General features: G+C 34.0%; 1 protein-coding gene across 4 annotated transcripts in view; it reads left to right on the top strand.

Annotated features, from left to right (window-relative positions):
• LOC122813408 (interferon-induced protein 44-like) overlaps positions 1-13,691 on the top strand; it is a 708,358-nt gene that overhangs the window by 227,668 nt on the left and 466,999 nt on the right. For 3 of the 4 annotated variants that reach the window (XM_044085717.1, XM_044085716.1, XM_044085718.1), the window contains one exon: positions 7,830-7,881. The exons of the other annotated variant lie outside the window; for it this stretch is intronic. In XM_044085717.1, the coding sequence (XP_043941652.1) occupies positions 7,830-7,881 (52 nt within the window). The remainder of the gene's footprint in view (positions 1-7,829; positions 7,882-13,691) is intronic. 4 annotated transcript variants of the gene reach the window in all.

The raw sequence follows: 13,691 nt of genomic DNA, 5'->3' as shown, positions 1-13,691 counted from the left end.
CTTTCATCCTCACTAAAGATTTAGGGCTTCCCCTGGAGATTTAATTTATGCTTAAAATGCTTAGGCTTCTTTCCATCAAGTCTGCAGCTTTATCAGACTTTGAAGTTGGTATATTATTTCTGCCAGGAGAATATTAGGGCTGTTGTACTCTGTCAAACCTACTTACTTGGTTTTCTACAAATAAAGGGTGTTGTTCAGAAGTAATACATCTTTGGACTTTCCAAGATGACTGCACACTGATCAACAGCTTAATTTCAGCTATCCCAGTGAGAAAAAGAAACTGATAGATAAAGGGCATTAAGTTTGCCAGTTTCAAGAAAATTCAGTTACTGGCTAGTGAGTACACTGCTTGGATGCCTGCAAAGAAGAAACCTAGAGAGCCTGAAAGAAAATCAACTATAAAAAGTAAAGATAAAACACTGACTGAGAAGAATCCTACAATTGTTCAGCAAAAAGCAGTTCAAGTTCCAGCTTTGGTACAAGAGAGGGCTTCCAGTAGACCAGTAATATAGAGGAAAAATAAAATGTTGATCAAAGCTGATTAAAATAAGTGAAATGTTGGAGTATATCAGTTCAAATAACAAAAGGCTGCTGAAAATAGAAGAAGTTTCAAACATCTATTCAGATGAACTGATAAAACTGCAAAAATCAGAGGTCAAAATGAGGAAAAGGCTGGCGGAGTGTCACACTGTTCAAGAAGAGTGGTTTAAAAAAATGGTAGACTTAGAGGAAAGAGCACACAGAGAAAACCTAAGATTTTCTGTCATACCAGAGAAATTGGAAGGAACAGACTGTATTAACTTTATGAAAGCACAAATAAGTAACTGGATTAGTATTCCACAGTAGGATTTGTTAACTGAAAGGGCACATCATGTATATGTTCCAAACCTGACCATGATAAAGCAGCCAAGCCATTTATTAGTAAAGACACAGTCATATGAGCAGAAAGAGTTGAGCTTGACAAAACTGTGGCAGAAGGGAACAGTATTAAAAATTGGAGACAGTAAAGTGTTTGTGAAACATGATTATCCACTGTAAGCCAGGCAGAAGAAAAGCAAATTTATCCCAGAAAACAGGGAATGCCAAGAGGCAGGTGTGTGATTCAAGCTTCTGCACCCTGCGGTCTTCAGATTATTTTTCCTGGAAGATCAGAGTCATTTTTGTGATGCAAAAAAGGTTAAGGAGAAAATACAAAAGGCTGTGCAACAAAAAGAGAGTTGTCATACAGAAGGAAACTCTGCTTCTTATTTTCTGATAGTAAAACTCATAGAGAGACTTTGCCAGTAAAACATTTTCCTATGTTCCAAAGAAAAATGCTTGAAAGACAGAAACAAGAACAGGAATTGACTAGAATACAGAGTACCTTGAACTTGAACCAGAGTCTGGAATTGGGAGATGGAGATGAACAGGAAGAAGACCAGCAACACTTAAATTAGTGAATAGATATGAGACTATAAACCATCAATCACATTTGTGAAATATGACCTTACAAGAAAAATTGGGTAAGAAAGACTGGAGTTTTGACTTTATTAATCTTGTGGGGGACTGAAAGGCATATACCATACTTCATGTCATTAATGTTTTGAAGGACACTAAATGGAAAAAAAGAAAAAGTAACTAAGTAAAAAAAAGTTTTGTTCTTAACATTTGTATAAAACATTTCATGAAACAAATTGCGTATTATATAGTAAATCATTTTCAGTGGTTGTATGTGGTAAAGATACTAAAGTAAACAAGTATTTTTTTCTTTCTTTGTTTTATGAAATGTAGGCATTACAATGCAAAAAGAGAAGAAAGGCTGAACAAAAGCATGTTTATGTTAATAGGCTGTAATGTTGGACTGTTGGGGTTGGGGACAGGGTGCAAAAGTGCATTGATTATAATATATGTAGAGCTGAGATGTTTTATTTTACTTTTGCACAGCTGAATGGATTAATGGCCTTGTTTAATCTAAAAACAAGTTTTCAGTCTAAGACAGCTGACTGTAAATAAAAAAGACCACTGTGAATGTAATGACTAGTTTTCCTTCAGTAAATAAATACACGGTGTCAGTTCAGAAGTCTGCAACTGAGGGCAGCTGTATGTTCTGGTCTTATGTTCCCATGGAAACAAGCTGACTACATGTGACTGCAATAAATTTTGAGACATCTGCACATTGTTTCCTGAGAGAAACATAAAATTAAAAAATACAAATGCAAAAAGCTTAGTAACAAAATAAAGTTTGAAATTATTGAAAGTGAATAAGAGAGAGCAGCTATTGTGCGACCTAAATTCTTCAGTGCATTTACTAGAGCAGTGTATAATTTAGTTTTATTTAAAGCTAGACAGTGCACTTTTTTTCTTAAGGCTAAAAGTTAATGTCTTCTAAAAGCATATAAGCTGTTTTTTTCATATCTGGGAGGGGAAGAAAGATAAGACAACAACAGACAGCAAATAGAGTAAGTAGGAACACTGGCTGTGATATGTATTGGCATGGATAACCTTGATTTTAGGTTAGGTAATGATGGTGGGTGCAGCTGTCAATTTGGAACAATTGTTTTTATCAGGAGGATTAAGCTTTATTATATGAAGATGTGCATAGTTTTGTGCATTTAAAGATAAAAGGTTCTAAGGGAGTTCTGGGGGGTCTGTTTTTTTTTTTTATGGTTTTCATTAAAACAAAAAGTTTTGTAAAATATGACATAGATTCAAATGGAAATGACAACAAACAGCTGTATAAAGGATCAACTTGCCAAACATTAGTGGGTGCATGTAACACAAAAGCTGGAAATAAACATTTAAAAAGCTGTCATGTGAGAATATTAACTTCTTATTATAATGGTTATATTGTCCATATTGTTTTGGAATATGAATTACCTCACAGGTATAGACAAAACAGTTGTAACTACTGAATTATGTTAAGAAATGCAGGATGCAAATAAAAATGCTACAAGAGACACATTTGGAAAGAAATGTGTACATGAATTTGGTAATGAAAGGATTTCAGTATGGATATTCAGCAGAATATCAGGGACAAAGGAAAAGTGAAGCACCTTTACTAATTGCTAGAGGAGCTCCAATAGTGATTGAAGGGGGGGGGGTAATATTGGGTAGATTTGTGGTAGTAAGGGTCTAATGGCAAGGAAGGAGACTTACACTGGCATTGTATTTGAACTTCACCTAAAACTGCTATTATGGAACTTTTTGTGAGAAATAATCAGGTTTCAAGAGAGAATATTACTTACAGTGGGGACTGGAACTTAATTTGCAAAAATGAGATGTATGTGGGGGACCTAGAAGGGAAACTATAGCAAAAAGGGGGTATATTTCTGAAGACAGTTATGAAAATATTTGATATGGAAGACTTGAATTCAGTAGTAGGAACTCAGAGATCTGAGTTTAGATATTATTTCCCAAGGTACAGTTACTGGGCCAGACTAGACAGAAATGACATTTCATAGGAACATGTGCATTTAATCAAAAGATTTGACACACACATCCAATAACTATTTAAATGTATATGTCAATAACAACTAAGGTAAAAATGCAGAATAATGAAATAAAAATGAGACACTGGCACTTCCCCACCTACCTTTTAAAAAGAGAGGAATTTAAGAAATAGATAGTGGAGATTATTTGAGAGTTATTAGGAAGAATAGCAAATTCTTCAGAAGTTATAGCTAGTGAGTGGGATAAAATGAAAGTAGAGTTTAAAAATAGGATAGAAATAAAAGAAAAATATATGTTTAAGAAGTAATAAGAATTAAAAAGAAGATGAGCAAATGCAGAGTGCTAAAGAGAAAATAAGGAAGTATATGGATAATATGCAAGAGTTTATAAAGATTCTTGTTAAGTAACTGTTTTCGTTTTGTTTTATTTTGTTTTTGATAACTCCAGAGCACAAAAACTTTTAGCACAATTACTTAGGCAACAGAATGTAGAAATTGTTATTGTGAAACTTAGGAAGCCTGTCACAAGAAAAAATAAGTAGAAATCTTGTAAAGATATTAGAAATACTTCAGAAAGTTTATGAAAATTTGTATAAGTCATGGAAATGTGGAAATAAAGAAAATGCACAAATAGAAATATGTGTGGAAGACTCAAGATTAGAGGTAGATAAGGCTCAACAATTAACAGCTAATACAGGAGGAGATGAAATAAACCTGGTGAGATATAGTCAATCTGCAGGAAAGTCTCTAGGAATAGATGGTATTCCTGTGGACGTTTGGAAGCTATGAGGTAAGAAAGTGATAAAGATCTGGAAGGTTTTGTTTAACAGTATTTTAAAAGGACAGGAATCATCAGTATCCTTGAAGAAAGCTGTGATAGCTGTCATATTGAAAGACAGTACAAAAAGCCATATAGACCCATTTCAATTTTAGGCCATGATTATAAAGTGTTTATGTCCATAACAGCTAAAAGAATGGCAAAGGTATAAAATAGACAGATATGGATCAATGTGGTTTTGTGAGGGGAGGCAAACATTTGACAACATTCGTAGAATGATGATGATACAGAGGGAAGCAGAATGTAATAAAATACTGCTGTTGTTGGTGGGTCTTGATGCAAAGAAAGCATTCAAAATGTAAGCTGGGATTTTATGAGTAGGGCAGTGGAAGCATTTGCATTCCCTGATACAACAATAAGGTATTTAGGAGGATGTATGAGGGATCGGAGGCAAAAATTAAAGTGGGAGGGTTCCTCTCTGATAAGTTGTGTCTGAACAGATGACTTAGGCATGGGTGCCTTTTTTCCCTTTGTTATTTGCATTATATTTAGAGACATTGGCAAAGAAAATAAGGGACTCAGAAATTCAAGGATATAATTGGCATGGTAATCAAGAAAAGTTGTTTTTATTTGTAGACAATATTATTTTGTAACTGATAAAACCAGAAAAAGACATCTCAGTGATTTGGAACATTCTAAGGCAGTTTCAGGCATCTTCAGGATGCAAGTTAAATGAAAATAAAACGAAGGCTTTAGCTTTAGATTACATACCCACAAATAAATTGGTTCAGCAGTACCCATATTTATGAAGGCACAATAAAATTAAATAGTTATGAGTATAAAAAGGATTTTGTTGTAGCAGCTAATGATATGTGTTAAGAGACTAAGCAAAAGATAATACAAAAAGTGAGAAACTGGAAGCTTTTGTTTATGGGTATGGATAGCAAGATACAAGCACTGAAAATGTTTTTAGTCCCTTTAGTTTTATGTACCAGCATATTTTTTCTTAACCAAAGGAGAAGTTGTAGATAGTAATTAATAAAGAATTGAAAGATTTTATTCGGGGGAAGTAGGGGAGGGCTAGGGTCAAGTGGGATAAGTTGATGCTTCAAACAGAACAACGTTATTTAGGATTATCTGATTTGAAGTTAAGGCTCATTTACATAACACAAACATAAGAATATAATTCAAAGTGGAAAAGGATGTTGATGAAATGGGTAAATTCAAGAAATAAGGAGAAAGTGGTATTTGGATACAAATTCTTAAGGAGAATAACAGCAGCCATGCAACATATTATATTCTTAAAGCAGCAGAAAGTATTCTAAGAACTAAGCCAACATGATAATGTGGCTTATAGGGATGGCTGTAATTAGAGGTACAGAGATTAGGCAAAAGAGGGGTAGAATTTACTGGAGAAAATTGGCAAAGGAACCCCAAGGTATTGAGAGCAAATAACTAGAGATGGAAAGGTATTAGAATGGGAAGAGTCCAGTAAAACATTTGGACTACAGGCTAGAAACTGCCTTCCTTATCAGGGATTGATATCAGAGTGTAGACAAAGAGAAAGATTTAGAGGAATCCTAAGTAAAGATCTGCTCTGGTGCAGCTTTTAGTTGAATCTAGAAACAAAGCTGCTGCTAAAAAGAGAGATGATTAATAGGTCATTTAAAGTATTGCATGATAACTACAGGAATCAGTCAGAGGAGGTTAGAAAAGAATGGGATGAGAGATTGGATAAGTAATTCACAAGAAAACAATTGGAGGACATATGCCTGGTCTTCAAATATGCAACAAAGTCAAGAAGATTTAGGACTTTTGCTTGGAAGTGTTTTCATAAGTATGTTTATACCTCAAGCAGACTCAAAAGATTTTTTCCTCTGGCAAATGGCAAATGTTGGAGGTATGATTGTGAAGAAAGAAGTAAATGGGAACATGTTCGGGGAGTATAAAGAGTTGTCAGACTTTAAATATTACATACAGAGTTCTCTGTCAGAAATGTTGGATGAGCAAATGTTTGTAACTAAGGAATTATTTTTTTTCAGCTGGGATACAGGATCTGGATTGCCTAGACACATTAAGGCTTTGTTAAGTTTAATTCTGATGGCTGCCAAAAAAGCAATTACGAGAAAGTGACAATCCAATTATAACCCAACTGTATCTTAAGTAGTGAATATTGTAACAGAGATACAAGGACAGGAAATGGGATCTTTAGATAAGGGTAAGAGCCAGTTACATAGAAAAAAAAGAAAGTTGTAGGAACGATACATGCAGAATAATGTTTTGGATGGTGAATGAAGTTTATGGGAAGGTAGGAAATGAACAATTTATGTAAATACTGCATTGATTTAAATTGTCAGAATATATGTGAAGTATAATGTTTGTAACTGTAAACATGTTAATATGGTTTGTTTTCTTTTATATAAATGTATGTTTGCCTGTATCATACGTAATAAGTCAATAAAGGTGTTAAAATTAAAAAAAAGAACTAATACACCTTTCATGACAAATGTTGCAAGAGAAACTACCCATCTAGCCTAAATGTCCTGAAACTAGATTAATATCTTGTCTCTAATTGAGGAGAATTCTCCACTGTATGGATGTCCACAGATACCTCTGACATTCTCTGAATAGAACTGGATTAATCAGAAAGAATATCAGCTATCTCTGTCAAATTTAAAATGGAAAGTTACCAAGCTCATGCTTTGCATATGTTTAGCCAATTGCCTTACATTTTGCCAGGAGAAATAAGGTGGAGCCTTATGTTCAGCTGTCAAAACTCCTTTTGTAGAAATTGGCTATTTCCATGGATTTTTTTTCAGGATTCTTCTTAAGAAGATATCTGTGCTGCAACAACATGGTCTTTTCTGAGCACCTTTATGAAAAACTATAAAATGGACATAATTTTCAGGTTCTAGTCTTCTTTTGTGACAGCTGTTTTTAGGAGTATGCGTCTAGGAGATTGACTAACCAGGAGCTTTGTTAGCTAAAGACTCTGGCATAGCAATTATCCAACATGGACCTCTTCTTGTCAGATATAACAGTTATGTATACACAACAAGAACAGATCTATTTGATGAAGGTCTATATATAGATGTAAACATTCTTTCCCTTCATTCCTACCTTTCTTCTTTCTTTCTTCCGCAACGTTTGTGCTAACTACAGAACTATAGAGAGAGAGAGAGAGAGAATGTGTAGCATATTGTGGGATTGGAGGGGTGACTGGCAGCCTGGGAATGTTTTCAGCCAAGGATTTCTTAATTCCTGTGGCATAAGTCCTAGTGGTTACCAAAAGTGGACTTTATTCTTTCAAATCTGCCTTTATATTATGTTATGTATGTAATCTTAGTATCTACAGTTAACTCTTAATCAGTAACTGCTGTAGTGCAGAGTCACCCCGTACTGTTTCAGAACTTCCTTTTGACCATGACTACATGTTTTAATTAAAAAAAAATTCAGATGACTAAACTTTAAAAATCCTTATTAACTTTGGAAGTGTTGATCTGATGTTAGAAATAAACATTATTGGAGTACCATTTCTAGTTAAAGGGTATGCTTGCTAAATTATGTGTCACCCCCACTTAATTTTATTTGTTAAATGTTATTATGTACTGTTATTTCATTAGGTCTTGGTGAATTATTGCCCACACCTTGGCGGAAACTTTCATGGACAGTTGAGTAAGTGAATTTTTCAGTATTTGCTGCATGACAGCTGTTTGCTACCTTGACAGTATCCTACCGTAACTGTATTATATAGTGCATAGTGAAACATGGTACAGTCATAGTAGTCTTGATAGAATTTTCTTGTTCACTATGCTAAAATTTGTTCATTATGTTCTGAGCTGTTCATTATATTCTAAGCCTTAGAATCTAAGTTAAGGTTGTAGAAAAGGTTGTTCAGTGCAACTCAAATGAGTGAAACAGGAAGTAGCAGCACAAGCTGCTTCATATTTTTATGGTAGGATTTATTTTAAAATAAGTCTCATTAAGTACCTTGGTTGGTGCTTTGCATCTTAAAAACAGCATTGCTGAGAGTGGCTGAAATAAACAGTTAAACAGTTGCAGTCTTACATTGGGGTTCTAACTGATGATGAAGGTTAGTTTTACTATCAAGGCCTGTGTTAATCAAAACCCGTCTTTGGAGAATTACTTAATTTATCAAGCTGGTTTGTCATTATATGTATATGTACATATAATTGTGCGCATGTGTGTGTGTGTGTGTGTGTGTGTGTATATATATATATATATATATATATATATATATATATATATATATATAGATATATATGGGTCTATGTTGCTTGCTCAAAATCCCAAAATCTCGAAGAAGCAACATCGACACCCATAAGAGCGAAACTGCACTACCGCGAAAGTGCATTATCGCGAAAGCCGGTTTTCCGAACTGTCAAAAACAAAAGAAATACTGATAAAATCAGTATTTTGCAGGGGCAAGCCTGCAGCCCCCCACACCCCCTCGACTTAAATATACCAACTCCGAAATCGCACTACAGTGCAGTAACGGGAAATATTCTCGTTACGTGCTGTATGCAGATCTCCTTTCAGTCCGGTCGAGCTTTCACAAACTCGACCATATGGGGTCAGCCATATGAAGTTCAAGATTGTGGGAATTTGACCATTTGCAGTTGACCCATATATATATATATATATATATATATATATATATATATATATATATATATATGCATGTGTGTATATAGATATATCAGTGTATTTCTCTAGAATGCCAGTGAACTTTGATTGACAGTAAATATGTTGAACAAGTTCTTTGGCGATCATTATTATCTACAAAAAAAGGCAAACTGAAGTGATTGCAAATGTAAACAATGCATTGCATTTACATCATGTAAAACAACTACAAATTTTATTTTTGCATGGGGAGGGTCACCCCCCAACACACACACCCCAACACAAGGGATTTGACCCTATACCATCCGAAATTTAATACGGTCACACAACTGCCGAGACTGAGGATAACTCCTAAAAGTAAATTAAGTCTGAAACTGTTGCACTCGGACTGTAATATCATTTGACCAATGTAACCGCCGATGAAAATTACTTGAAGTAATAGCATATGATAAATGTGTACTGCATCCAAACTCATGACACACATAACAATATATATGTATATACATGTATATGCATATATATAGGTTTACTATCAGATTTGAGATTGTAACAATTTTGAATCAAAAATGACAAGACTAGAAAGTTTCAAGCCAAGAATGCAAAGACCACAAGAACAAACAATGTCAAACATCAAATCTCCCAACCTGCAGGCCACAGGAGCAAGTACTAACCTGAGTCCAGAAGGGGGCACGAACAGGTGTTCACTGTTGTAGTCCTTGGCATTCTAGGCTTGCAACCTTCTGGTCTCATTATTTTAGTATTCAAAATTGTTAGGATCACAAATCTGATAGTAAACCTCTGGATACATATAGATAATGGATATTATTTTTGGCAGTTGAAGCAGAGATTGAGGTTATGAGCTGTAGTTTCTGTGGTACAGAGTTTGATTCCCTCAGCTCTCATTTGCCTACTGTGTGACCTTGAATAAGTCACGTAAAAGGAATTGTTTGTCCAGTTAGCCTACCTAGTTAAAATATGATTATTATTATATTTATGCTAATCAATAGTTATGGAATATAGTTGTAAATGCATCAAAATGCACATACAAAAAGAGAAGAGTTTATCATTCAAATATATATCAGACCATAACATTTATAACCACAAAAAAAAATGGATAATGTTAAAAAAAGGAAAATTTAAGGGTGATATGTGCAAATTGTTTAACGACATTAGTCCATATATTGGGATGAAAAAAAAATTAATTCTCAGTGTGTAGTATGTGTGGCTAGGTGTCAGTAATGTCCAGCATTTTATGCAAGTAAAACAGAAAGTAAACTTTATGTTAGAATCAGTGACCATTTTTTTACCTTCAAAACTAAAGATCAGTACAATACCCATACTCTAGTACATGAGGATTTAAATATTTTATTTAAAATGTTGTATTTTATTGTAGAAAGTGCTACAAGTGGTGACAGTGAAAATATGTGAAATCGCTTAGAAATGCAATATTAGTTACGATTAGGGGCTTGTACTTTTCTAGGGTTAAACAAGGTAATTAATATCAAACCAGAATTAAAATCTAGGAAGCTGATATAAATAAGCTGCTATAAATAGCTTGAAGGAATTGGTTTCCAAAAAAAATTGCTTTTATCTGTTACTTTTTATTTGAATTATTCCATTTAGTTGTAGGGAAGCATTGTTTTAAAGTGAAAAACTATCCATTAGATTTATTTTGATTGGTTGTTTTATGCATGTGACAATCAAAATATGTTGAATGATGATGGTTTTTATGTCTGATGAATCCTGGAGAATTGAAGGATGAAAGCACTAATATTTTAGAAAACAAAGTGTTGTTTGAGAGCTGGTCTGCTTGCTTTAGTTTGAGGTGTGTGTGTGTGTGTGTGTGCGTGCGTGCTGATATATACATATATCTACACACACACACACACACACACACACACACACACACACACACATATATACTTATCAGCTTACATAGAAAAAAACAAGCATTTGTCCTCTAATCATTGAAATGAAATGCTTGAACCACAAATCAAAAATTAAAAACATTTTTACAGAGGGCAATCCCCCCTTGCACCCCCTATACCCTTCTGCTAATTAAATAAATTAACTCTGAGATCACATTACAATCGGGAAAGGGCATGCTTCCTGATGCCTACTCTACTGCGATCGCACAGTGACAGAGTTGGTAATTTTCAAATAGCTGATTTTCGATCAGCTGTACAAACTTTTTTGCTGTTAAATAAAACCATATCTTAACGAAACATATGTCTCCTATATATATATATATATATATATATATATATATATATATATATACACACACACACACACACACACACACACACACACACACACACACACATATATGTGGGATACATACAGAATGCTGTATGTGCTGAACTTCGAATACAGAAAGATCGACCCCAAAAGGACAAAACTCAAAACTTCAGCTGACTTTAGCAGTAGAATTAAAGAAGCCAATAACCTATCCGAGATTGTGGCTCAGCAAGGACTGTTATTTTGCCCTTTCCCCACTGTAGGTCAGTCTCAGAGTTGGTATTCTGTTAATGATTGTGTTGTGACTGCAGACATTGACAGATTATATATTGCTTTGTGACACAAATTGGATTTGCTCTGGGTTAAATAATTTTCATACAATAAGCTTTCAGACCAAATGGCTAATTTAATAACTGAATGTTTGCACATAGTGCTATTTAACATTTTTTTCTTTTCAAGGAATGTTATTTTAAATAAGACACTGGAATGGTTATGGAGTGCTAATGACCCCAGGCTATGCCAACTTAGTTTTAGCTCAGTGGGAGGGGGTTAATGTTTTTCAGTATCTGCTATTTCATTTTCTTTAAAATCTGTTCATTTTATTGATATTTTTTCATTTGAAGTAGGACACAAGAGGATTTGAAAGTGTTATAGGATTTTTAGGTTGTTCTACTGATTTTTGTAAAGTTTCAGTTCAGTATTTACAGGGAATCTATTAACTGTTTTGATGTATGTGTTGAGAAGAAGATGAATAAAGCTGAGTTTAGAAAGGCATATTTGGAATTCTATGGCATGTATCCCCTATATATTAAAAAGAATGTGGTAAAAAGACTGTCAGTAGGTTGACTACAAATGATATAGAATTTTTAAAAGGACTTGATGACAGCTGTTTAGTGTAAGTAGGTTGACTACAAATTATATAGAATTTTTAAAATGAATTGATAATTTTAAAGTGAGAGAGAGAGATTCATTTTGAGGGGTTATCACGAAAGCATTATTCAAGAATGTATTGATGAAGTTGTGATGGTAGGGACAATGTATATTTACCTGTAATTTTTAAAGAGGACACTGATATTGATAGTGGGATTGTTACTTCCCACATGGAGCAAGCTGATTTTAGCAGTCTAGAATTTGTTTTATTGTACAGTCTTGATAGTGTTAGTATTAAAGGTGTGATTATGAAGAATTGGTGTATTTTGACAAATGATCTCACAAGTACGAGATATTGTGGGGGAGTCAGCCCACTTTATTAATAAGAAGAATTTTTATGTAAAAGAGATTTTAGAAGGACATACTAAAATTATAAGAAATCTTGTGATGATTGTTAAAGGGATTTACACATAAAATAATTGCAATTATTGTAAGTTTATCTCAAATGCCACTTCCTTTTCTTTGTCCTAGCACTCAATAGACATATGACTCACTTGGTTATGTTAATTGCAAGTGTGTGAGTTTAATTCATGTAGTTTCTTGTTTAACATGTGAAGCATTTTACATAGGGTGGACAAATAGGGCTCTTTTTAAATATATTTCTGAACGCAACTATGTGATTTCAAATAAAAATGAGAAAATGCCCTGTATAAACCTTCAGTTGCTTGTCAGAATTAAAAAATATATATATATATATTTTTTATGTTTTTTGAAGGCATTCAGCGTGATCTTAGATCATTAGATGTTGAACGTGAATTAAATGCCCAGGAATACCAGTGGCAGGTTTTGCTTAATGCCACAGTATTTCCCAGGCTTAATGATCGTATCTGTTATAACAGTCGTATGCTGTTATAGATCGAGCTCAAAGCCAGTTCAATGGATGTAATAATACTGGTTATCAAGAGGTGGATTCAGATGAAATAACTATTACTGAAGATGGGACTGCCACTAATGATGGACATTATGGTAGGCTTGTTTCAGACTTAATTAAGACCAATAATGTAAATCCTTTTTCAAGTTTTACACACAGTAGAAAATTTATGCCTACAAAAATTAGTCCTGAGTCTATAGACTGTCGTTCACTCATTTTTCAACTAGAAAAAAAGCATTCTAAAATATAAATCTTTTGAACTAGAAAATCATTATCTAACAAGCTGTTTAGAACACAAAATAGTTCCACTTGGTCTTAGAATCTATACATTCCCTAATGGTACCACTTATAATGACAAAATGTATTCTGAAATCTGTGATATTTACAACAGGGCTGGATGTGAAGTAATGTGAGCCCTTGTTGGGCACAACAAAGAACAAATGACACAATTAAGAGAACGTATTAAAACCATGGACTGTGACATCAAAAAACACTCTTTGTTCTCTTTACTTAAACATCTTTATGTTAATATTTTATTCAAAGTTGAACAGCATGTATCCACAGTTATTCAGCGTAAGAAGGAAAAAGCCGAATAGAGACTTATCATATTCCAGTCAACAAGCCTTCACTATCAAAAGATTAACAGCTAAAACTCCTAATCAAAATGCTAAGAGATTCAGTAAGGCAGGTCCTTTAACTTGCAGACTTGACTAGTTGGATTCCTTCTCTTCTGGTGAAGGCAGTGATGTACCTCAAGGAAAGAGAAACAACCAACTCTGTTCAGAAACTGAAGTGAATA

The sequence above is a fragment of the Protopterus annectens genome, chromosome 10.part0 (genome assembly GCF_019279795.1).
Source record: "Protopterus annectens isolate FY-2018-M chromosome 10.part0, PAN1.0, whole genome shotgun sequence".
In the NCBI taxonomy this organism is placed as follows: domain Eukaryota; kingdom Metazoa; phylum Chordata; order Ceratodontiformes; family Protopteridae; genus Protopterus; species Protopterus annectens.
This window is presented reverse-complemented; position numbering and strand designations above follow the sequence as displayed.